Raw genomic sequence first — 27,095 nt, forward strand, 5'->3', positions numbered from 1 at the left:
AAAAATACTTTAGTCATGGCTTTTTTATTAGCACCTCAAACAATGTTGAATAAATTCCGCATTTTAAATAACTTATAAACCCTAATATACAATGACAATTTTGACCTAATTAAATATACAAATAGAGCACCACCAGAAAATGGAAGACATGGCCGGCCACCACCGGTTAACAACACCATATTTGGATGGGAATGAACAAAGCTTCCCATTTGAGGATTAAGGTCACTTGTCCATTTCGTATTGCGTTGAACCCCGCAGGTGTTTGTCATAGCAATAAAAGCAAGGGCAAGTAAGACGGTGAAACAATCCATTATGTGGGTAAAGCCCATATGGATCACGATTGTTTTCAGTATAAACAATCAGTATAATGTCCAGAAAAGTATGAAAGCAACAGTTGCTCGTATTGCTTGGGAAAGGGATGAGGAGCTCCACTATGCATGCGGGACCCAAAAGGATTGTCATATATAGGATAATTGTTTGAATTATGCACAAAACAATGTGGATTGTCTATATAAAATGTGGAGTTTATGTTGAGAGTGTAGTGTGTGAAAATATTATTAGAAGTAATATGCGGTATATTAAGATAAATTTTATTGAAAAAGCAAATATGAGTACATTAAGTACGTGGGATGTATTCAATAATATATGAATTGTTAATAAAACAACCCTTAGTGATTAGTTGGGATTTGCCATGTTATATATTTTATTTGATTCCATAGAATAACATTATCATTGTTTGCCTAAAAAGTTAATTTAATATACACGTGTCACCACTCAATAACAACAAACTATCACGATTAACCCGCACTCACAAAAACCAGACGCAAATCCCAAATTCTCTTTCTTTCACAATCCAAATCAAACAAAAACAAAACAAAAAAGAATAAAAAATAAATAAATAAAAATATTCATAGATTCTTTCTTCAAATCTTAGCAATTTTCCTGGAATTTGTAAGAGACATGCAGAAAGATATGAAATATCATGGAACAAAACTAGTCACCCTCTTGATATTGGCCTCTTCCGTCGCTCTTTGCTTCCACCCTCCATCCAAAAACCTCTCTCCTTTTTCATTCCCCGTCACCTCTCCCTTTTCTTCGGATCACACCTTCTCTCACATCCTTGTAGCCTCCTCCATCGGCATCGTCGTCGCCGCCGCCCTTCATTACCGCCTCCGAAAGCACAAGGATCACAAGATCGTCCCCCGCCTCAAGGTTTCCGACTCAGTCCGCGTTCATCAGAAGCTCGAGAGGTTTCCCCACTACGTAGGTAATGATTACGTGATCGTCCGCTTGTTTTTCATGGCCTTTGTGATCCGCAAGGTGTGTTTTGTGGTTGAATGTTTTCGGGGTTGTGGGTGCAGCTAGGCAGCTGGGATTTAAAGACAGAAGAGAATGTCCGCAGCTCTGCAAGTTAGCCACTGAATACATTAGAAAATTTGAGGGGTTTGAGGAGGACATCTACAACTTCTTTGCTAGTGAACCGGATGCAGATTCGCTCTTCGTGAAACTTGTCGAGGAGTTTGAGAGATGCATTCTCAGTTATTTTGCATTTCACTGGAGCCAAGCTGACCTGATGATTACTCAGGTGATTAGGATCAACAACAAAATATATGAATGATAATGTGAATGTGTTCGTGATGCATTTTTTTCGTAATTTAGCCATACAACGTAGAATCCCTGTGATATATTTCTCCGTGAAGCCGAAACTAACAACAATTTATGAAATTTCAGATCTTGAGCAGTGATGGTGAGCCTAGAAAGAAGCTCAAGAACATTGTCATGGCAGCAACCAGGTGGGAATTTTTTTTTTTTTTTTGGTAGTGCGTGTGCGCGCGTTAATAAGAATGACAATTGATATGCTAAAATTGAAGTTTCTAGGAATACTAATTAACCACAATTATGATATAGAGAACAGAGATTCGAGAGAGTGACGAAAAGTTTGAAGGTGGCTAGAGTTTTCACTACCTTAGTGGAGGAGATGAAGGCAATGGGACTCGCAGCGCCAGATGACTCGACGTGTACAGAGGTGATGGCTCCGGTGGCTCACGCAGATAGAAGTCCGGTCCTACTCCTCATGGGAGGTGGAATGGGAGCAGGGAAGAGCACTGTGTTAAAGGACATTCTCAAAGAGTAAGGAAAATTCTACATAAAACCAACTTCTTTTGGAACAGCTTTGAAGCCTCATTCTATATTTGGATCATAACCATTACTAAACTAATCATATTATCAAGGACATCAGAAGCATAACGAATTACTGAGAAGTAATATTTCCAAATTCAGCCGTCATAGTTAGGCCAAAGAAAAAATCATTTTATGTTTGACTGAAAAGAAAACGAAAATTAAAGCGGTGAGAAGCTAACGCAATCTTTATGGATGAAATGTGTTACAGACCGTTCTGGGCTGGAGCAGCGGGGAATGCAGTAGTGATTGAGGCAGATGCCTTCAAAGAATCAGATGTCATATACAGAGCTCTCAGCTCCAGAGGCCATCATGATGACATGCTTCAAACAGCGGAACTGGTATATATATATCAACTCTCTCTCTCTCTCTCTCTCTCTCTCTCTCTCTCTAACTTCGCAGCATGCCATATAGAAGTATTCGTTGCATAGCCTTTTATGGCTGAGTTATATTACCTGAAGGGGCAGCTGATTACAGTGCATCTCTATCCTTGATCTGGATGAAGAGTTGATCCTTCACAACTAAGAAAACTGTCCAATTATACTCTCTACTTTCTGCGTCTCCTTTTCCTGTCTCGATTAGAATGCTGCAGTGAAACTTTAGATGAACTCAACATGCAGAATTTACTCAAAAACTGATAAAACTATACTAAACAGGTACACCAATCATCTACAGACGCAGCATCATCCCTCCTCGTCACAGCGCTTAATGAAGGGCGGGATGTCATCATGGACGGCACACTCTCTTGGGCACCCTTTGTTGTGCAGACGATAACAATGGCCAGAAATGTTCATCGCCGCCGCTACCGCATGGGACCTGGTTACAGGGTGAATGAGGATGGAACTGTCACTGAAAACTATTGGGAACGACTTGATGATGAAGAACCAGTACAAGTAGGAGGCAGAAAGAGAAAACCATACAGGATAGAGCTCGTTGGAGTCGTGTGCGACGCTTATCTAGCTGTTATAAGAGGCATAAGGTAACAATACTAGTCAAAGATACCTCATTTTTCTTACATTTTTCTTCTTTTCACTCTCAAATTGTAGTCAGAAAAACATTGATGCATGAAAGTGGACATTCTCAATGACAACAGGAGAGCTATCATGGTTAGAAGAGCAGTGCGAGTAAATTCACAATTGAAATCCCACAAGAGATTTGCAAATTCATTTCTAACATATTGCCAACTGGTTGACAACGCGAGACTATATTGCACGAATACATTGGAAGGCCCGCCTAAGGTACGCCTGCTATCCCTTCTTTTCGTATATCTTCCTTTCCAGTACAACGAACCTGCAGACTTTCACATAACCAAGCTCAATAAGGAAGAACTTTCTTGGTTAAAGTTCAGATAACATAACAGTACAAACTTACGTTTCCTTTGATGGCTTAGATTTTTATGTCTCCTAGCCTCGGAAAACATAGCCGTTGCACCCTGAACCTTAAAACATGTCTGATGAGCCTGGCCCAACACCTGAACTCAAGATGTATAGAATGATATAATTAGTCAATCATGTATATTAAAGATAGTGCGCTTATATAGCAGTCTAAACATCAAAAACGTGATACTAAGATAGTAATTTTTGTGAAGTTGATAGGATGGAAAGACAAAGACAGAACATTGCTTGTGGATCCAGACGAAATCGACTGCTTAAAAAGGGTGGGCAGGTTAAATGACATGGCAAATTCCATATACGAACTTTACAAGCACCCTAACCCAGCTTGTAAAACCGGGTCAGTCTGGAAGGACATTGTCTTATCGCCTTCAAGATTAAACATTCAAAAGGAGCTCAAGTACTCCATCCAGAAAGTTGAAAGATTGAAACACTAAAACAATGGAACCAGCCAAGTAGCGTATTAAACCTCTTATCTTCACAGCTCAGAAGACAGAGACTGGACAAAGCATCGGAAGTTTTCCATATTTGCAACCAATGAATATTTTCTCTGCGTTGTACCAAAGATGAGGAGCTTTTTGTCTGTGTTGTACCAAAAGTGAGGAGTTTACTCCTAAGATATACAGAAACTGAAGATATGAATGTTCAAATTCGAACTTATCTTAGTCAATGGTCATAGGCATATATTTCTGAGATTGATAACTGAATTATTTTCGTTGTATGAACTTCATTAGGTCAAACGAACAATACAGAATGGCAAGTCCCGGAATACCAGTTAAGAGTTAAGCATTCATCCGGTAATATATATCCTGTATAATCTACAACTATGTAACTGCCAAATATTACCTGTCTTGGTTATATCCACAGATCCCCAGCTCACTGCCAAATAAATTCCACTCCAGACGGTATTATGGAGTTGACACTGGGGAACCAACTTGACTTAAACATTACACAACGAACACCTGAGGAGAAAGACCAAAAACATTCATATCTTCTGAGCCATTGTTCATTACTTTTTGTTGCGCTGATTCTTTCTCCACTCTATCACGAGTCATAGGAATAAAAGAGATTTTCTAAGCTAGGACCATGCATCTAAAGCGTCAAAGCAAAAAATCAACGTATAGATGACAAAGAATGAATACCTGCCTGCCTGATATCAGTCAGCTACATGAGATGCTTAGCCTGGGATTGAGGTTGAAAACCTGCACTCCGTCAGGTAAATAAAAGTTAGGAAATAAAAAGGGGAGAAAATGATACATAAATGAGAGGGGAAGACAGAGATCTCTCAAGACAAGATCAGTAGTAAACATGGTTAACCTTTAAAGAAAAAAAATGGTAAAAGACATGCCTGCCTGTGTTTCTCTACTCCTTGGTCGTCGACTCATCAGCAACAACTCTTTCCTTTGGCATTGTTGTTTCATAAGTCCAACGGTTCCTTTCACATCTCTTGAGTAGCTTGTGAATCCGGCAGCATAAGAACATATCCACATATGCACATGAAGTGCATCCAACAACTTAATGCCAAACGTTGATGCAATCCTTTAACGATTCTCAGTGTTTCTCATCTCAAGTTGCTCAAAATCTTATTTCCACCAAACAAGTTCTCCAGTTGCTCTAGGTTTTGTGTAATTTACAAACCTGGGATCTAACTATCAAGCGTTTGTTGTAGTTGAAACTAGCATAGATATAAGAATAGCCTAAGTTCGGGGTAGAAACTCCTGGTTCCTAGATAGAACGATTTCTTTAACCTAAGTTTCAGTTGTGTAAGGTGAGCAAACAGAATAACGAAAGAATGTAATTTTTGCATGGCATTACATTCACAAGTATATAAATGTAACCACGATGCTGAAAATGGAACAATAAGCAGACAAGGGAAACATGGACCAGAAAAGGCAACTGAAAACAACATGGAGACTGGAACAGAGTTTTAAGAAATAAATTACCAGAAACAGCATATAAGAAATGGAAACCTCCTAGGAGATTCACATCTAGGTTATAATCCCTCCTCAGGCTAAATCTTTGTAATTTATCACCTGGTGTAGCAGGCAGGCAAGGTAATGCTCAGCTCACACTAAACGCGTTTCATGTTTTGCGCATCTCAACTTGTTGGGCTAATAGTATCATAATCAGTAAGGAAGCTATGTATTCTGCTCATTTCAAGTCACTACCATGATCGAAAATAAATCTATTACATCCAAGAGTTGCCAAAATCAGAGCAAATAGGTGATAGTAAAATGAACACCGGCTCTCAGTACTTTCTTTTCTGATCTCGCATCCCTACATTCTAACAATCGGGTATGATTTGATAGTAAAATCGGGTATGATTTGATTCAGTAGTTGTATTTCCAGTATGATCCAACAATCCTCTCGTGTAATGAACCTGTTCCATGTCTACGATGTAGCACTGACTCCCGAACCCTACTTATTCACATCATTTATCTCCGAATCTCAGCCATATATCAAAGATTTCTCTTGCCTATCTCGGCCACATATCAAAACATTTCTCTTGCCGGATTTGTTTCTACCATCTTATCGACGGGGCTTACACGTCTACTTTGCCGATATCTGTTTCCATGTAAACCTACATTGCCTGATTTTTTATATACATGCGATATTAGAGGAGCCGAGACCCAAAAACAGTTAACGAACAATCGAAATTGGGAAGAGGAACCAAACACAAGTAATGAAAACCGAAGACTAAATTACTTTAACCTAATATTGTTATGAGCATTGGGGTTTTTTCTAAATTTCCATAAGTTTGAATTGAAATCTACGCACGCAGATGGTTTGGGAGTTTACCAAGCTTGGAAAAGAAGCAGGCTAGCGTCTATGAAACGTCGTCGCTTCCTTTTTGGATCGTTCACGCGATTGGAATATGCAGAATAATGCTAAAATGCGCAGGGGGGAACACGATAACTCTTCCTCTTCTCTAATTCATCAACTCAAATGTACTGTACTTTGTTACAATCCGATCCCAAACTCTCCCCCACAAAACCCTAGACAAAAATAAACAGACCGATCTTCAGGCACAAAATTACTCGAAAATGGAAAATATAAAATAAATTCCGGATTTTATATTCCTTTTTTATAACTGCAGAGACGGAGAGATTTACAAGACTACCCCTACAGACCAACTAGACTCTCTTCCTCTCTAAACTCTCTCACTTCCTTCCTCTGCGAGCTGGAGCTTTCCTCGCCGGCGACTTCACGCTCCGCGCAGGAGCCTTCTTCGGAGCCGACGCTTTCTTAGGGGCAGGCCGGGGGGTCGGAGCTTTCCTTCCGGGAGACGACCTCGTCAGCGTCCTCGACACCTTGGCTGGCTTCTCCTTTGGCTTCGGCTTCGGAGCAGCCGCCTTGGGCTTGGCAGCAGCAGCTTTTGGCTTGGCGGCCGCGGGTTTAGGCTTGGCGGCGGGTTTAGGCTTGGCAGCAGGCTTAGACTTAACCGGAGCAGCCGCTTTGGGCTTCGGAGCAGCAGCTTTTGGCTTAGCTGCGGGCTTTGCCTTCGGTTTCGCCTTAGGCTTGGCGGCAGCAGCCTTTGGCTTGGCCGGAGCTTTGGAAGCTGGCTTTTTCCCTCCCTTAGGCTTCGCAGCAGGAGCTTTTGCCTTGGGCTTAGCGGCCGGCTTCTTCTTCACCGGAGAAGCAGGCTTCGGCGCCGAGGACCTCACAGGCGGGATCTTGTAGGAGTTTTTGATCTTAACGATCTTATCAGAACTCACAAGCTTCTTCAAATGGAAGAGCAGAAGCTTCTTGAAGTTGGGCGGCAGCTGCTTGTGCTTCTCCTCGATGAACTTAGTGATCGCGTACTGGCTCGAACCAGTCCTTTCCTTCAAAGTCACAATCGCGTCCTTAACCATCTGCAGAGACAAAATCGAACCGGAAAAATCAGATCGTAAACCCTAAATTCCCAAAACTTGCAGCACACGAATCGAGAAATTGAGGATTCGAATTCTAGAAAATTCCAGAAAATGCGTTACCTCTTCGTACGGAGGGTGAGCGGGAGCGGCTCTCGGCTTCCTCGGAGCAGGTGCCTTCTTCGCTTTGGGCTCCTTGGCCTTGCTGGGCTTACCGGGATTGTCTGCCGGTTTGTCGTCCGCCGTCTCGGCGGTGACCGGCTCGGGAGGAGGATTCTCGACCGTCTCGATCGCGACGGCCACGGTTGTTTCTTCGGTCGCCATGCTATCGAATTCAAAAGCTAGGGTTAGGGTTTGGAAATGGAGGGGAAGGGGAAGGGGGAGGAGGACTGAAATTTCAAAGAGGGAAGAGAGAGAGAGATCTGGATCGACCAGCAATGTGCGTGTGTTGATTCACAGGTAGTTTCGTTGTGTGAGAAGATGACGGAAATTGGACGGTTTAAATAGTCAAGTGCGTGAGGGACGATATCCCAAAGCTGAGCGCTGATTGGTGGAGTGCCCCAGCACGCGGATCGCTGCCTTTGAGGAAGTTTGAATGTGGGCCTTTGGATGAACCGTTGTGGACGGTTGTGGATGCTCCGGGTGGGAGAGGTGTAAATGGCTGGGTTTGGAAAATGAGGTGTTCATTCTTGCTTTGGGTGTGCTTTTGTGCTCAACTGATTTGATCACAAGTTGAGATTCACTTGATGGATTTGAGTGAAATCTTTTTCACCTTGTAGGAAACTATCTTAGCTTTCCGACGAGTGTTTTTTCGTGTTTTTCCGATTACGGGTTTGGGATTTATTCGGATTTGAAGCCCCAATGGTCAGGATTAGGGTTTATAATGATGTTATTGTCATCTCGAGCGATTTTCGAAGAATGCTCCGAACCGAACCAGGATTTTTTCACCACACCCGATACATACGTAGTTAAGGAACGCGCCGGTTCAAGAATCACAAAAATCTGAGCAGATTCGGGTGTAGAAAAGTGGATCGGAACATGGATGAAGTTGCACAAAAGTTTTACTCTTTGTGCAAAGGTGTGACATATTACATGTGGTAAGTATCCTATTTGTAAAAAAATCAAATGACCTAACAAATTAGCACTAAATCTATACGATCAGTGACATCAAAAGTGATCTTGGAACATAAATCCAAGTGAAATCCAAATCAAATGGTCATTGGGTTGATTTAGAATTAAGTACATATGTTCCTCTAGCATGTAGAACATTGACACATATGCCACTTGCAACTTATGTAACCTGGCATGGTCGACTTCTTTCTTATCCTTTTATACCTTCAAAAACTGAGGACAACACTGTATTTTTACCCCAGATTAAAGCAAATTTTGATGTAAAATATGTAGTAGGTAAACAATAGTTCTTAGTTTTTTGCTTATCTCACTCACTGGATTGCTAATTGCACCTATCAAAAGGGTTTACATACCCAGAAGTTGCTAGCAGCTTTTGCTGCACCTTATATTTTCCAGAACCTCTTACATATGTTGCATCAAAACTCGTAATACAATTAAATTCATCTGTAAATTAAGAAACTAATACTGGAAATTTCGGTGCAGTGAAGTGACTTGGACCATACACAAGAACAACATAATCTTCGGTTGTCATAGGTATGTCGTTTTGGTACCACGAAATTATCCATTACATTCCGCCAACCAAACGGGACCTCAGATTCCTCGCGCCGGATGGATGTTAGCTCTTTCATGTACATAATTGTTTCCTGCATCTGCTTCAACCAACCGTGGTACAAATGCAGATAATGCACCTGCTTTCAACTTAAAACTTGTGAAAGTTACTAGCTTGTTCTTCCCAGATTTTGTGCAGCGTTGAATTAACGGGTGGCTTTGATTGATTGAATTTTCGTGTTTCCTTTGCTTACCATACGCATATAGATTATTATGTTGCCTGTATTACGACATTCAGTTGGACGCATACATGAATTAGCTAACAAATACTGGAAATTTGCATCATGGCCTTGCAGCCAAGTGACTCGGACTTCTCACACGAACGTCTTCCTTTTGTTACAATCTATCATTTTGGTAACTCGAAACAATCCAATGCATTCCGCTACCAAACGGGCCCTCAGTTTCCTCGCATCAAAGGAACCTTAGCTCTTTCGTATACATACTTGTGTTCCTGCATCTGCTTCTTTCGTATACATACTTGTGTTCCTGCATCTGCCTCAGCCAAGCATGGTAAAAAATGTACAAACACCAACTTTCAACTTTAACTTGTGAAAGTTACTAGCTGGTTCTTCCCTTGTTTTGTGCAGCGGACGAAACCAACGGGTGCCTTGATCGAATTATGTAGTTTTCTTACTAACTAATACACGTACAGATTTTGATATTATCTAAGTCGACCTAGTCCTCCCATTTCCTTCTTAAACAACTAATTACATAACAACTTGAATTATTCAAGGAATAATGTACCAATCTGTTTGATTATCAAGTTGGACTTCAATCCAGCACAAATTCTAGTTTGTTATTGTGTCTTCGGGGTTTACGGGTGTTAAGCATTTTGAATTAAGGTTTTTCGTGTTTAAGATTTATATCAGAAAGATAGGTAAATAAAAGTCTGAAACGATGTAGCTTTAGACATAAGCACGATTCCAAAACCAAAAAAATATAGTGGAGGATTCAAACTTTGTGGGAATATATATGCCTAGAGTCCATTTAGTTTGATCCTAAAGTTGACTAAAATCTTAAAGATATGACAAATCCTTGCAAATTAGGATGTGTTGCAAGATTCATGCCAACACTCGCCTCCCACAACTGGGAGTTTACCAATTTTCAAGGTGATAAACCATCAACATAAGTACTAGAGACACCAAAAAAGTATCTCAGGTTTTGGTTGTTGAAGGATGCTTGGCTTGGGACTGCTTTTAGATTGGGTAAAAGGCTAAAAGCGCTTCTAGTGTGACAACATATAGAGCTTCTATCAAAAGCGATTATGAGCAAATATGATATTTTTCAACTTTCCATGAAAGTGATGTGAGATGTAACATTGAAATATTGTTCATGTTGAAATTTATTAAGACTCGCGGTGAATCTATATAAAAATACATACACGAAACACTATCGTATCATTTATTAGTTTGGTGTAGTAGTTTGTTCCCACATACCTTGAATTTTTCTCTTTCACATTGCTGGGCTTTAATACCAGACTAAGGATCCTTCACTCCCACCAAATAAATGAATATGAGATATTTAGAAGTTCACTCTGCGGACCAAACGAGCCCTTATATTTTTAAATTATTCATAACATAATATTACACAATTTCCCCATATATCTATCTTTTTTTATGGATCATATTATCTAATTGTCAAGTCTTTTTGTTAACAAGTCAACTCTTTTATTTTTGACTTAGCACTTAGTTGATTCATTTTTTTTCCAGGAAAACTAATGAAAAGGGCTTGAAAACTCTGAGTTTTAATGATAAGGACAAAATAAAGGGTAAAGTGAATAGTACCAGGATTGACTTTTTAGTGTAAAAATGTGGTTTTTCGTTAAAGTGAACAATACCGGGTGCTTTTCGTTAAAGTTCCCTTTTTTTCTCTTAAATGAATACTAGACTCGTAACATGTGAATTAATAGATGTCATATATAGACACTAGATAATAACATTTTTAAAGAAACTTTAGCCTTCTAAAGACTCGTCTCCCGTTCTCATTATCACATCTATGGAGTTCAATTGCAACACGTACCTTTGTCATCTCTTTGAAGTGGCACCATCTCTCTTTGTCATCGCCAGATTTGACGGATAAGATGTAATGAACTAACCCAAATTGTTAATGGTGACAAATAGATGTAGTTGGTTAGTAAACAATGATTTAGAATTTTAAATCCACCGAAGACAATGAATCCGTGATAAACTAAGCATCAATTTCAGATTCTAAGTACCTTACAAATAAGTCTATGCAATTTCACAAATTTTAAAGATAAGATTTTAATTGTGGTCAGGTGTTAATTCGAACTTAGAACTCTATAAAAGGAATGTTCAAGGAATACCATACCAATTGCTAGTTGGTTATATTGGTTGCTAGTGCTACCGCCTTGAGCATAGCAAATGAAATATATAACTTAATTATTTTCCATAAAAAAAACACTTGTTTGGATATTAGTGGACAATTGAATCAAATATTGACAACAAAACAATTAAATATCGACGACGTGCCTAAAAAGAGAATCATTTTTTAATTAGAAAAATTATCATCTAGACCAATTTCTCGGAAATGATCCTCGCCGGATCCTTTTCCTGGATATCCTAGAGATCTCGTGATCGTGATTGCTTATCGTATATCATGCGGTCAGTTTTCGTTAGGTACTATTTATATTTAATTTTAAATTTTAAATTTTGAAATGATTTCCGACCGCACAATATACGATGCACGGTCACGATCACGAGATCCCTAGGATTCCCAGAAAAAAGGATCCGGGGGGATCCTTTTCCCAATTTCTCATTACTATGGTTATTATTGTTTGTTAAGATGGCCGTCAATTGTTAAAATGGATAATAATGTTTGCTTACAGTAAAATCATCATTATGTTCTTAAATCAATTTACAATGATTTCCCCTATACAATTATCTAGTCTCAATTGCCACTTAGTAGCATGGTATAATAATATTCCTCTTTACTTATAAGTGAGAAGTTCTAGGTTCGATTTTCGCCAAAGACAAATTTGAACAACATTACTGCTAGCTTACTGTGAGGCTAAACCCACTCCCTTCCTTCTTAGTGTAAATAATATCGTTTGTTCAGAAAAATATTACTTAGTCTAAATTACTTACTCCATCTTTCTTATGAGAGATTTTTTAGTGTACCCGCAATATGGGCACATAGCCATATGTCATTATACAAGTGGAGGAACACTTGAAAAAGAAAACTTCTCTCCACTTGTGTAATAACAGATGACGTACAGCCTTATATTCCTGGCACATTAAAAAATCTCTCCTACTTATGGATAGCCAACCATTACTTGGCCTCGTTTACCAGATCGTATAAGGGATCAGATAAGGCTAATAATACGGACCTAGTCGTTTGGTGTCCTCTCGTATTAAATAGTCGCCGAATTAATTTAAGGGTAATTTTATTTAAACCCATCTAACCTATTTCTACACCCAATTTACTCTTTTCACCCATTTGATTTTTAACTAAACTATTAAGATCTCTTTAAACCCAAATTTAATACCTAATATACCCCTATAAACCTAATTCAGTATGTAGATTTATTTTTACACCCATTCAATTTTTTAGTCATATGTAAGATTGAAATCGAAGAAGAAGACTAAGAAGGAAAAGGAGCTGCTGCTCCATTTGTTAGCCATCACTTCATCAACGCCTCTTCTCCCCCTACTAAATCTTCCCGCCACCGTGAATCTACCGCTTGGCAGCCTCTAGATCGTCAGACCCGCGGGGAATCGAATCGGCCGGCACTCCGTCATCGTCGCGCGAGGATTTGGTTTATTTGGACTCCTTGATGAGTCCCATACACTTTGCGCGACCCTTTTATACAGACCTCATTTGTGAGCTTCTATGCCGAGCTTGGTAAGTTGTGCGATGCGCATAAGGTGTTTGAGGAAATGTCTGAACCATGTGCGGTTGCGTGGAATGCGATGATTGATGGGTTTGGGAAGAATGGGGAAATGGGTTGTGCTGTTTTGCTATTTGAAAGCATGCCGGAAAGGGACGTGGTTTCATGGAAAAACGTTATAAGCAGGTTTGGGAGAAATGGGTGTGGTTGTGCTGTTTTGAGTCTCTTTGCTTCCGTAAATTATGTCTCTAGTTTCGGTCGGAATGGGTGCTCTAAGAACGTCATTTCTTGCATTGGATGCATGGTGTGGTTACTCTGCAATCAAGAGGTATGATTTGTTAAATAAACTTTCTTTATCTTCCTGCAGTTACTGATGAATAATTTGTGAATGTAATATCATTCACCCGTATCTTCATCCTTAATTTGTTAATGGTATTAACCTTTGTGTAGATTTGCGTTTAAATGTCATAGAAAATCAAAGGCTGGAAGGGACATTGTGTATCAAGTAAATGTAATTGCATTCCACCCCGTATAAGTTACTTTTTTCTATAAAAGGGACTCCCTCACCATCATTAGAGAGCATCAACTCTAACACATTATTCATGTATTGGAGAGCGAGCCCTTATTCTATAAAAGGGACTCCCTCACCATCATTAGAGAGCATCAACTCTAGCACATTATTCATGTATTAAGGAGCGAGCCCTTATTTTATAAAAGGGACTCCCTCACCATCATTAAAGAGCATCGCCGCCTACTGAGCAACCGCCTCGCCGCGAGCATCAACTCTAGCCCATCATTTATGTATTGAGGAGCAAACCCTTATTCTATAAAAAGGACTCCCTCACCTTCAAACACCACAAGCTGAGCTAACCAAGGCAACATAAGCCATAAGCCGAGCAGCCTCGCAACATGTACTACATCTAGTTGAGCCTCATTTCACATTGAGCGCCGCCTCATATCGAGTATTCAGTTCTCGACGACATCTAGTTACTTCGGCCCACACATGGACTGAATTTCAAGTCTCCAACCAAAAGATTCTCTTGACTGAAGACTTGGGGGACTACTGTTTATACCATACTTAGGGCCTCTGTATTTAGATCTCGCACAAATACTCTAGGGACTCAAATGTAATTATGTAATAAATGGAGGGGCAAATATATAATAAGTGAGGAGCCCTTATTCTATAAAAGGACTCATCACCCTCACAATTAGGAGAGGCCAATTCTTAGGCCTTAAGCTCCCTCATCCTCTCAAAGCTCTCACGCTCATTCAGAGCTCTCTCTCCCTCAGAAATACAATATCAGTGTGGACATAGCTTAAACCTTGGGGTGAACCACGATACTTCTTATGTTATTTACTTTCATGCAGATTCACGGTCGGATTTACATTGTTCCAAGACCCCTCCGGTTTTGTGCATCAACAAAATTAAAATCACATTTGATGACGATCAGAGCTTTCTTGTGTTAGCCGGGCCGGAGGAAGATGGTTGAATTGAACGAATTTCGCGTTCACGTTTTAGTAAGCAGAATGAGATTTAATCTTAAACGGATAATAGAGTTTACCAATAGTCTTTACAAGAAGAAAAACCATGTTTTAATCATCTTCAAGATCCAATAAAATTTATTTTTCTCTATGAGAGCTATTAGGGTTTTAGCAGAATGAACGTATGATAAACAAAGAATGATCGTAGGGTTTAATTATAGTGTTTGAGTTTATTGATAAATTTGAGTTTTATTATTAATTTCATTTTGTACTTAATAGTAATTATGCAATAGGGTAAAATAAACAATTAACATTCAAAATTTTAAGTTGGGTGTAAAAAGATGTTGCATGGATTTAAATAAAAATTTCCTTAATTTAATCAGTCTGCTTATTTAGTAGGGTATACACCTGCTGAATAAACCTTTTTCCAAAAGGAGTGGATTATTAGTCTGAATCCTTTTCCTTTCTCTCGCACTTCGTTCTCCACCACACCTCATCTCGCCGTCGTCTCATATTGTTGTCGTCATTCTCATTGTCGTCTCCTATCGCCGACGTCGATCTCCCCGTCGTCGATCTTCCCATCGCCTTCTCTTGCTGTCACCATTCTCCTCATCGTCTTCTTTCGCCGTCGCTGCTCTCTTCATCGCTCTCTCCTCGTTGCGCCAAGCACCGTACAAAGAGAGTTTCATTCTCATTCACAACAGTCAAATTCGAATTGGATTTTCTGATTTGGTCTGGGTTTATTTTGGAATCTTGGTTGAGAATTCGAATTGGGATCTCCCCATCGAATTTGAATGGGATATTTTTTTGCTGCTATTTCTGATCTGATTTGGGTTTATTTTGAAATCTTGGCTGAGAATGATGATAGAACTTGGAAATTAGGAAAAATTTCATCTGGGCCTTTTTTTTAATTAGATTTTGCTTCAAATGGGGCTTTTTAATTTGCTTTTTATATTGAAGATTAGGATTTGAAAACTATTTGAGTTTTTAGATAATTACATTGAATTCATATTCAGTACCGTATAAATAATATTGTCATTAGTCTGATATTACACCAAACTTCTGATTAATTTAGTCAGTACTATCCTATGACTATTTATCTTATTCGACTGAAATAGTCATTACATTCCAAACTGCCAAACGAGACCTAGATCGGAAAATAGCTATTAAGTAATAGTTTAAAATGAGGCAACGTGGGGCAATTTGTAGCATTAAAAGTTGTATTGGTCAAATTTCTAAAATACAAGGACCAAACTGCTACATGCACTGAACTTTTTGCTTCAAAGTGTGATTTGCTTCTTTTAATTTTTAACTTTTTGTGGACGGTAACGTAATTAAGGTACCGTTTGGTACGCAGACGGGACGGAACAGGACGGAACAGATGATGTAAATATTGAAAAAGATAAGGAGAAATTTTGTCATAAAATGTTATAAATTTGTGTTCCACGGATGTGGAACGGGTCGTTCCAGGGGGAAGAGGTGGAACGAAAAATCAGCAAAATTTCGTCCCATAGGACAACCCGTTCCACAGATTTTAGGCGCACCAAACATGGGACGGAACGGCTCGTCCCGCTCCGTCCCGTCCCGTCCCACGTACCAAATAGTACCTAACGGTCGAACTTTGGCCGTACCCGCAATCCAGAAATTACGATCCCATATTTCCTCCCTAGGCGCAAATAATGTTGAGAATGCAGTCAGCCCGTCGGATTCTCAATTTTTCTCAAAATCTTTTATTCAAATCAGCAAATAGTTCCTTTATTATTTTAGGGGCATGTTTGTTTGAGATTGTTTTTGCAAGGACTAAGCCGTTTTGTAACGCTGGAGGCCTCTGTATGGTATAAAATGTCAAAAAGAGCTTCTTCATCATAGAAGCGCTTTCTAGAAAAGTATATGTGAGATGATAATAAATGCTTCTTCAAGACGTACTTGTGAGATGATATTAAATGCTTATTCAAGAAGCACTTGAATTTTAATGAAAATGCGAGCTTGTTTATAATGAAAACACTTTTACTAGAAGCGCTTATGAGTAGAAATGTTCTCTACATAAGTAACTCTAAATGAAATTTGTCGTGTGCATTTTGTGTTGGATTTCAACATTGTATGAAGCAGAAGGCAATGGCATTGATCGATAAATTGCGCACAGCGGTAAGTGATGTAATTTGACAATGCCATTTCGAAGTGACTGTTCATCTACATTAGCCCTTGATTTCATGTTTGGGTAATGGATTTTTGGAAATGGGAGATACTTTGGTTTGGTTTGGTTTAGCCCTGCATTGGCTTGTATTTCCAAAGGTATTCACCGTAGGCACAGACAACGCGTGATGTTTTCGTTGAATTCGCGTCTAACACTAACACTAGTGTCAAGATAATTCTATATGTGTTTGTTTATCATAATTATAAGAAGTGTGTTATTCTTTCACGTTGTTCGAGTTTAATCTGGTTAGCATGTATCATCTTCTTTATTTGCATTGACATTGTTTTGTGTCTAGGGATGGGCAACGGTTATGGTAGGCGGGTAACTACGGTTATTTACCCATAACTGTTTATGCTCATACCCGCATAACCGTTTACCCGTTGGGTAATTGCCTAAACGGTTATACTCATACCCATAACCGTTTATAAATGGTTAACCACACTTATAACCGCATACCCATTTAACCGTAACCGTTTAATACCCGTTTACCCATTTATCCTTTTTAACCCGTTTTTCTTTTTTTTCTTTTTTTTTTACCATTACCCCTTTTTCACCCGTCTACATGTTTTTTAACAACTTGAAAATTAAAAAAAAATTGTCATAATTTTTTTTTTGACAATTAAACACCGTTATAGGTATATTCATTATATATTCTCATATTTTAATTTTTTAAGTCCTTATACAATTCTAATAATTGAAATAATAGTTTACGGACGATATTTTTAACTGTTACCAATGAAGGTAAATATAATATTTGCTAAGTCTTATTCGGTTACAAAAATTGTTTAGAAGACATTTCTGTCAAGGCATTTCAGTCAGTTTCACGGTTACCCGCAAGGAATTTAAATTAATTTGGTCATTTCCTTGATGATGAGAATCATCATTCCTGTAGCAGTGTTATTGAGAGAATGACCGATGAATTTCTTGCTAATTTATTGGGTGCTAAGTATTATTGGATCGAGAACATGGTTTGTGTTAATTTTACATATATAAAATAAATAAGTAAACAACTACCCGTTTATAACCGCGGTTAATACCCATAACCGCCCATTTAAATTTTGCGGGTAAACGGTTATACCCATAACCATTTATTTATCTAAACAGTTACCCATAACCGTAACCGTTTAATTTAAATGGGCAGGTAACCACGGTTATCCATAATCAATGGGTATTTGCCCATCTCTATTTGTGTCGATGCTACTTGTTTTAAAAATTCGACATGGCATGATCTGCACGCCCTCAATTAATAATAATGTGGCATGTGGATGCTGGAAACATCGTCTTGGGTTGCATGAACTCCGTTCAGTTTGCACTGCCACCGTTAATCTGTCTTGTAAGTTTAACTTCATGCCGTTTGTATGGCTACCAACACGATAGAAAGTTTTCTTGTGAGCTAAGATAGTACTGCAGGGGAAAATATTGTTGTCCAAATATGATGTTCTTTCAAGTATCAATCGACGTAATTATTGTCAAAACGTGTGGTTACGTCTATCTGTTAATTTCTACGCTTGAAACAGAAGCGAGAGGCATCTTCGGATGAGAAGCCGGAGCCAGTCAGGACTAACATCCACAACAAGTTTATTGCACCGGAGAAGATTGGTGGCGTTATATATACAATGGCCAGGACCATTGGGTCAGCCTTGGACAACATTCGAGTGTTGGACATGCTAGGATGGGACTGGACTGGGCTTTGAATCATGTTCTATTGATACCCATTCATCTGCTGGGACAATTAGTCCGGTGAATTCGGAATCTAATTTAACTTCAGGCCGCAATCCTTATGGTCTCTCCTCTGGTAGACCTGATTAGGTAGGATTAGTCCAATTAAATTGGATATGAAGCATATTCATTGTTTGATGGCGTTAAGGGTCTCATGGATCAGATATGGATTCGGATCTATATCCAAAATAAGAGGGGTTTTGAAACCCAATCTTAGACATCACGAGCCAAAAAAGCCCGTGCAATACCACAGGTTTACAACTCTAGTTCCACATAATTACAACAATGTTTACAATTCTATTACTACATATATACAACCATATACAATCCTATTTACACATATATGCTAATCAGCATTTAGAACTATGTGAAATGGGGAGGGAGTTTTACCTCAGTACAAAACTTGATAAAATTAAACAAACCCCATGTCATTTGGTCTGCATTTTAACCCCTCATCTTATAAACTAGGCTAAATGTTGCACATGGACCGTCGATTCCCACCGCAAAGAAGGGACTCTCCATCGTCACCACCATTGGTGTTCTCTTCCTGCTTTCCTTTGCCCAAAAAATTGGGAGCCTATGTACAACCAAAAGTGCAGATTTCTAAGTCCTAGCTATATACAATTTACTTGAATTCCTCAAAACCTAATGCAAACAACTAATTTGGCTAAAATTTGTCCTTCATGTATTTTCCTCATCCGAAAAACCAATATAAGGTTCTAACCATACAACCAAAACCTCTAAACAGCTACAATCAGCTCACCGGAGAGCATAACACCACTTTCAACAGCCACAAACTCATCATCACGTAGCAACAACATCCCTGTTGAGCAGAACTTGGGTTTTAAGAAACGGAAAATGAAATCGGATAACGTAATGTTATTTTCAAAAGATTTAAACATTTACATTGACTCACAAAGAAGAATATGGACAACGACAAGGAGGGGATGCAAATCAAACCTAAAGGCAAGTGCTCAACTTCAACTCCTGAACCCTCCAACCTCGTATACGCTTGCTTATTGTTGATCAATCATTGAAAAAAAAAAAAGCTTTTAGTTGACCAGATGCCATTGCCTTATGCCACTCCCATAAAACAACCACAAACCCATTTCCATGTGGATTTGGGGAAAATAAAAGATTCAAAATTTAGTCATCCAAATCAGGAGAAAACAATTAAAATTAACAAAAATTGAACCTTGGGAAGAGAAAACTTTCTGAAATTCAAAAAACCCATGTGAAAAGAGTTGTCGAGGGAGATTCAGAGTTCAATTCGTACCTTGAATACTTGATAGTGAGGTTGCGAGGGATAGGTGAATGCCTGAAGCCGACGCACAACGAGTTGCCTTGTCCAATCCCTAGCCAACCTACCAAACATGCCTTATTGGTATAAAGTTTTGCCGGAGAAAAGTTGTCACTTGAGTATATTGTTCTGTGTTTAAATTTCATGATATGACTACGTGTCTGGTGATGCATGTTGTATCCATATGGTGGTAATGGTATCCAAACACAACGGAGTTGATCCTTTGTAATAGTCTTTGACCACATAACTGATCAAGTTGCCTTGTCCAAGTTTTTCTCGCAAGGCAAAGCTTCTCTTCTCTTCTAATACAAGCATGAGACATTCGGTGTGCGTTTGTTTGACCTCATTAACTCTCATTAAACTAGACTGGACTACGTATTAATGTAATCATGTATTTGTTAAGTGCAAAGACTAAGCTAAATGAGACTAAATGGAACACGCATGGACTAACTCCCTCGCTAGTGAGACCTGTCGAGAACCATGGGATTCGCGGGGACTAACTCCCTTCCGCCTCTCTACTTTATGTTTTCACAAACGGAGCTGTCATCGTTCCCCCCTCGCCAATTCCCCCTCCCCTTCCTCATCTCTCACTCCTCGCTTTCTTCTCTTTCAGCTCCGCCGAGATCTAATTCTCTTTGATCCAATCCGACTAGCGCCCAGTAATCCCTTCGACAAGTTCGTTCACCCATAAGGGATGCCTGGTTTTCAACATCTTGAAAATCGCCCTCTCGGAACTTCTGAACACAGATTCGGACCTCTCTAAAGTCGAATTCCTCCTCCTCTTCGCCAACTGCCTCCAACCGCTTAAGGTCTCCATGGACGTCAAAACAGAGGTGTACAACCTGGAGGTGAAATTCGAATCAGTTTGATATGTGCAAAGTTTGTGATTGATGTTTTTTGTAAAAAGGGAGAGGAATGGGGTAATACAACAACGTTTTGTAGGATAGTGACAAATTACAAAGTCTAGTTCCATAGCAAAATAAAAATAAAAATATTGAGACAAAAATATTTTAGTCCAATACCAGTCTAGGTTATCCAAGTAGTTTTCTGCTTAGTTTAAACCAATAAGGTTCAGCTTAATTTGGGATTAGTCCAATTCGAAATAATATGACTTGGTAAGGCTACGCTCCCCAACTAATTTTCTGCAGGCGAGCATGTAAGATGGACTGAAGCCGTAAAAAGAAAGTCTGTTTGCGCGTGAATTTGTCCTGTAGTCTGCGCGGTGTGCTACGATTCCGCGGCGGGAAACTTTCAAGCTTAGGTGATGATAGTGTCAGCGGTGTCAGTTAGTGAGAGACAAATATGGGCCCCAAGACTGCCATCGTTCATTTCTTCCCCACGTGCTCCTCATGCCCTCCTCGTCTTTTTAAAAAGCCCTACCACTGTTTTGCCACCGATATAAAATATCGATGATATTGGAAATATCGTTAGTTCAAAAATAGGAAAAATTCGATGGAAATATCAGGATATTATTGATATCGATAAAAATTGAATAAAAACCACGAAAATTGTAAGAAAAACTTGGAAATTTTTATTGAAACTTTGGAGAATGTTTATTTAGTCAATTATCTATTAGTTTATCAAAAAAAAATTAGAAGGACATGCATTACATGATGGATTTAACTGATTTAAGTTGATTATACAACGAGTTGGCAAACACTGTGAGTGTAGAAAATATGTAGTAATTAATGAAACAAAATATTAAACACATCATAATCATTTATATATAATGATTTACTAAAATATTTTATACTTTATAAATTGCATGGTAAAAAACATGAGTGATTTAGTACCACATAACGTTCCTATGAGGTTCAAAATTTTCACTATTTTCATTATCTCTATGTGTAGAGTAAGTTTATTATGAAAAGTATTCATCAAATGATAAATCCCCAAAATAGTTTTGCATGTAATTGTTAACATGCCACTCATATAAATATAAATATTTTAGCATATTATCACTAAAACATAAGTGATATATGGTGGTTACGGTGTTAGAGGAGTAAAATGGGAAGGGTTCAAATCCCCTTTGTGTTTCTTTTTCCTCCCTTTTTTCCTTTTTTTTTTCTTTTTTTTCCCTTCCTTTACATCGATATTTTCGATATTTTAGCGATATTACACCGACATTTTGACAAAATATTGCTGAAGTGTGAGCGAAATTATCGACATCGATATTTTCTGATATTATCGTCGATATTGTCGATATTTGTACGATATGTACATGGATATGTTCTAAAATATCCGTGATTCGAAAAAACCGAAATATCCTTGATATTTCGTCGATATTATCAATATTTCAGACTATGCTTTTGGGTGCATGTGAGCGCTTCGACTTTTGACTCACCAACATCACGACGACTTTTTATTGTTTTACAATTGAATTTGCTAATAATTAAATGAGAGATGTTGAGGTCATCTCTAACTGAAGGGTCCAGAGTATTGAAAATAATTCGAAAATCAATTCCAACCGACGGCTAGGCCAAAGGGTTTTGTGGGCCCCACTGGACAAAAAAGGGTCAAAGGGCCAACTGGCCAGCCTAATCTAGCCAGCCCCGGATCAGGCCACAATTTGAATGCGACGGAAAATGAAAAATTCTATTTTTTTTTTCTATAACTTCCTAAGTCATTAAACAACATTAAATAACATTTAAGCAACATGAAACAACATTAAACAATATTAAATAACATTAAATAACATTAAACAACATAAAAAACATTTAACAACATGAAACTTAAACAACATTTTTAAAAACATTTAATAACATAAAACTTAAACGCCTACTCAATGCTTCTTTTGGCCCAAAGATGTGCAACATAATCTTGTGGTAGGTACTTGTTTGTGGCACGGAAACGTATCATTCTTTAGCGCCTCATGTACTCATTTAAAAAGATACTACCAGTTCTTGGATTGAAAGGCAAATTAGGCCCATCATATATTTTTGCACAAGCCCTTCTTGACCTATTTGGATTCTCTTGGTCATCATCAGACTCTCCATCAATATACCCATCTCGCTCATCCTCCACAATCATGTTGTGTAATATGAACGTATCATTCTATAGCACCTAATGTACACATTTTAAAAAATGCTACCAATTCTTGGATAGAAAGGCAAATTAGACCCATTATCTTTTTTGCACGAGCCCTTTTTTACCTATTTGGATCATCTTGGTCGTCATCAGACTCTCCATCAATATACCCATCTCGCTCATCCTCCGCAATCATGTTGTGTAATATGATGCAAGACATCATGATGGAGTCTAAATTTTCTCGACTCCACCCTCTTGCCGGTTCCTTGTTGTAGTTTTTAAATTTAAATAATAAATTATGTTTGGCCCTATGGCCCTTTGGGCCTCGGTTAGAGATGATTTTTTGTGACAGGACTATGTTTGACCCTTTGGCCCTCGATTGGAGATGGTAAAAAATATGGACATGCATTGTTCATTAAAATATTAATTTCTAGGAATGACAGATGGCTAAAACGGGTCATCTGGCCCTCCTTCGGTTGGAGATGGCCTAAGGAGGCTCTTTCAAGAATTGAACTCTTTATAGACTCTTCATCAACTCATATTTAAGTATAATTTTCATGTTAATATTATAACTTCACCATATTAATATGGCTTTATTTGCTTCAAGGTATCAAACTTACTACAAATACAAATTGCCGTTGTATATCAAGTTTGAGATCCTAATTAAAAAAGAACCTCATTTCACCAAAACCTAGTTTATCAAGCAAATCATTTTTCCTTTTTAACAAACGATATTATTTACATTAAAAGAGTGGGGGAGTGAGTTGAGTCTACACTACGCTAACGGTAATAATATGGTTCAAATTCGTTTTTGATGAAAATCGAAATTAAGACCTCTTATTTACAAATGAATAAAAATACTACTGAACCGTATTATTAAGTGGTAACAAGCTAAGTATTAAACAGATAGAATAACCAGCTTCCAAGATAATGCAAAACCAAACCAATCGACGTTACATAGAAACCGACAACTATAAATGTTGGTCTGCAATCCCAAATGTAAACTAACAAAAAGAAGTGTTTGGATTTGTGCAAAGTACGTTTATTGTATTTGATAATTTATACCCCCACGGTATCTTACACGAATGCCTTCGTTGCGTCAAGCCTATTTCGTTATTTTATTCAACCCATTTACCTTCCAATTTAGTATATTACTAATTTAAAAATATTTTCATAAAAAATAATATTTTTTAATTCAACCCCGAAGGCCAAAGCTGTCGGCGTTAACCCAGACTGTCTCCTCCCCTATAAATACCCTCCAAAACGCCAACCCTAAACTCTCACTCCAGTCTTCGCCCCCATTTTCTCTCTCCATACGGTCCACCCAATGTCTACTGTAGACGCGCTCCACCTCCGCGACACCACACTCTCCCTCGCCGTCGAACCGCCTTCGCCTCCGCCCCGCAAGCTTCGAGCTCAGCCCAAGCACGCTTCGCCCGGTAAAGGCGGCGGGGGAAAGGATCCGCATTTTAGAGGCGTGCGGAAGCGGCCGTGGGGACGGTTCGCCGCCGAGATTCGCGATCCGTGGAAGAAGACTCGGAAGTGGCTCGGCACCTACGACACCGCCGAGGAGGCGGCGCGTGCGTATGACGAGGCCGCGCTTAGCCTCCGCGGTTCCAAGGCCAAGACCAACTTTGGTAATCTCGCTCTTGCCCCGCCTCACTCGCTTCTCGTCGGCGGCGGCTATGAGATGTTCTGGCCTCCACCGCGGATGTACTTTATGACCAGTGCTCCGGCGGTGGCGCCGGTTAGGTCGGAGTATACAGGGTACAAGCTTGAGAATGTGGACGTGGTGGTGGGCGAGGAGGAGAAGAAGATGCGGAAGGAGAAGAAGCCGTTGTTATTCGATCTGAATCTGCCGGCGCCGCTGTTCTGAGCCGCCGCCGATGCGGTTTTGGCGTTTCTGGTGAAAGTATTTTGGGTGACTCTCCATTTTTGCCCTTGGCGGTGTGTGTACAGTTTTTGTAAAAACGGGAATAGAAAGAAAAAAAAAAAAGCGGTTAAGGGCGTGATTAAAAGTTAATTACCGACTGTTAATTATGTTTGCCCTGAGCTTTATTGATTCAGAATTCAGATATTTGCGGCAACTTGTTAATCTTTTTTATTTACTTATTTTAGCATGAACTAATTATGATATTTGTACATGAAATCTCTTTCCCTTTTGTATATGCAGTTATGATGCATATCCGTTAACAAATCAAATTCCGTAACGGATTTGTAACTCTTTCGTTCGATATTTTGATTCTCTTCTCACAATGTCGATTCTAATCCACTTATTTTTGTTTTGTTTTTTTTTTTTTATCAAAAATGAATTTTATTAGATTACATGTTAGATTAGTAGTTATTCAGCTTTAATATTCACGCACACATCAACGACGGTTTTTAACAAAATTTAGCATAGAGCACTAGAATATTTTTGTTTTGCATTTGAAAAGTAAATCATGTTGACTAGTAGGAGATGTTGGTAGAAGAGAAGGGAACGAAGAAGAAGACGCGGCGCCCACCAGTGGGGACTTGTGCTACTTGGTTTTGTTTTGTCCCACACGTACGTCATACATGATTAAGGGCTGATTTGGTATTGCTGTGCTTTGAAAAAAAGCTGCTATGAGAATAAGCGGCTGTGAAATAAAGCAGCAGAGCGTTTGGTAAACTTTTTTGTAAAAGTGCTTTTGGAAAAAAAAGCAGTCTGATAGTGGGTCTTTTCATTAAAGGAGCACTGTAGCTCCATGTGCTTTGAAAAAAAGCCAGTTTTCCAAAGCTGCAAATAGCAGCTTCAGCTTTTTCCTTTGATTTCAGCTTATTCTCACAGCAGCTTCCAAAATAAGCCCTTTTTTTTCAGTTTACCAAACACCTAAAACCCTCACAGCTTTTTTTCATAGGTGCTTTTTTTTTAAGCACCTCACTCCCAAACTAGGTCTAAGAGTTTTTGACAGGACGATACAACATGGAAATAGATCGAATCTCTTTTTCCAAAGTCTAAGTATCAAGTGATCTGAGTATTTGAAATTTGATCCAACGATTTAGGTTACTTGATTCCTTAAAAGCTATAATTATATTTTACCGTTGAATTAAATTTCAAAGGTCTGGATTACTTGATTCCTGAACTTTAGAAAGAGAGATCCGGAGAATATCTCTTTCCATACAACAACACCAAGCATCCTCCATTTCCTTGTTTTGTTAACGGTATGGGCTGTGATTATCATATTTTCGTTTTCTTTGTTGCACTTATTTTTTAATTAATCTTTTGACGCTTTTGACATATTTAATTTAACGGCTAAAAAATAATGTTATGGAAAATAAGAGAGTTCGAAAATCAGTGCTAACTTCGAAAATCACAAAATTACCATTGTAATCCTTTAATTAAAATTAAACATAAATAAGAAATATGGACAGTAATGTAATCTCACAGCTTTGAGTGATCGGTCATGGGTCATGGGTCATGGGTCATGGGTCAACTAGTCAACCCACCATGGATATTAGGCTGGTCCATTCAACAGACTTGACAAAAAATTCTCAATCAAAACCAAATTCTGGGTCGGGCTTAAAATTAAAGCCCAAAAAAGAAGACTAAACAGTACTGGTTGATTGATTGTTAAGACTCAAGAATATTAAAATAAATTTAAATAATTATATTAATTATTGATTGCGTAATAACATAATACTCTGGTTGGTTTAGCGAACAGTTCATCAAAGATTTGGAAAACGTTGCAGCAACCATAATCACTAATTAGACATTATTAATCTTCTTAAAAAAATATTGAGTGTGTTTAACCTCATCCAATCTCGTTGACTTTCATCTCATGACTGCTACAGCACGCCATTGACCTTCAAGAAAACGATTTTCCAACATTCCCCTATTTGTGTTTGGCAGGAAAATAAATTCAAACTTAAGAGGCGAACGCATTGCTCTACTCAATCTATAATATATTTAGAATAAATTAACTGCGTTAGCATATGACATACATCATATCAATAAAGTATCAAATCTGCAACCAATGATCCAACAAACAAAGATTTAGTGATGACAAATGTCGATGTTATTTATACACAAATACATACTAAAAATTTTCGAAAAAATGAGATCCCCTAAATTTAATTTTCTCTGCAAACCCCAAAAGCAAAAATAGTAGAAGACAAAATCTTTGAGGTCAACAACAATCATTTTTTTTTTTTTTGTTAAACGATAGATTTTGTTAAATTATATTTTAGATTTGCCATCCATAGGGTTTGAAGCCATACTATCATACAAGAGCTTAACACATTTCTACCACTGTAGTAAACGGCCACTTTCCGCAACAATTATTTCATTGTGCTTAATTGTAACAGTTCAAGTAGAAGGGAAGAGAATGAAAGAAAGATTATGAGG

At 38.5% G+C, this 27,095-nt stretch overlaps 3 protein-coding genes and 1 long non-coding RNA gene across 6 annotated transcripts; 2 read left to right on the forward strand and 2 right to left on the reverse strand.

The window, feature by feature from the left end:
- The first annotated feature begins 807 nt into the window (after positions 1-807).
- LOC126621920 (calmodulin calcium-dependent NAD kinase-like) lies at positions 808-4,265 on the forward strand. The gene is made up of 8 exons (XM_050290542.1): positions 808-1,267; positions 1,362-1,585; positions 1,732-1,793; positions 1,909-2,130; positions 2,390-2,519; positions 2,835-3,157; positions 3,272-3,416; positions 3,767-4,265. Exons 1-8 carry the CDS (start codon positions 961-963, stop codon positions 4,004-4,006), a joined length of 1,653 nt encoding a protein of 550 aa, XP_050146499.1. The 5' UTR covers positions 808-960; the 3' UTR covers positions 4,007-4,265.
- On the reverse strand, positions 1,430-4,775 carry LOC126621922 (uncharacterized). 3 transcript variants are annotated; one of them, XR_007623224.1, is made up of 7 exons: positions 4,712-4,775; positions 4,416-4,531; positions 3,550-3,649; positions 3,099-3,468; positions 2,634-2,994; positions 1,966-2,105; positions 1,430-1,570 (listed from the first exon to the last, which is right to left on the reverse strand). It is a non-coding gene; the product is annotated as an uncharacterized LOC126621922 (long non-coding RNA). The 3 variants fall into 3 exon arrangements; XR_007623223.1 differs by having other exon boundaries at positions 3,099-3,475; XR_007623225.1 differs by having other exon boundaries at positions 3,099-3,475; positions 4,416-4,610; positions 4,712-4,769.
- Positions 4,776-6,474: 1,699 nt separating this feature from the next.
- On the reverse strand, positions 6,475-7,905 carry LOC126621921 (histone H1-like). Its single transcript, XM_050290543.1, has 2 exons — positions 7,544-7,905; positions 6,475-7,423 (listed from the first exon to the last, which is right to left on the reverse strand). The coding sequence occupies exons 1-2, from the start codon at positions 7,742-7,744 to the stop codon at positions 6,731-6,733; spliced, it is 894 nt and encodes a 297-aa protein (XP_050146500.1). The 5' UTR covers positions 7,745-7,905; the 3' UTR covers positions 6,475-6,730.
- A 16,088-nt stretch (positions 7,906-23,993) lies between these two features.
- On the forward strand, positions 23,994-24,878 carry LOC126621045 (ethylene-responsive transcription factor 3-like). The gene has a single exon (XM_050289405.1). It carries the CDS (start codon positions 24,057-24,059, stop codon positions 24,603-24,605), a length of 549 nt encoding a protein of 182 aa, XP_050145362.1. The 5' UTR covers positions 23,994-24,056; the 3' UTR covers positions 24,606-24,878.
- The last annotated feature ends 2,217 nt before the right edge of the window (positions 24,879-27,095 follow it).

Source organism: Malus sylvestris, chromosome 5 (assembly GCF_916048215.2).
Source record: "Malus sylvestris chromosome 5, drMalSylv7.2, whole genome shotgun sequence".
Classification (NCBI taxonomy): Eukaryota; Viridiplantae; Streptophyta; class Magnoliopsida; order Rosales; family Rosaceae; genus Malus; species Malus sylvestris.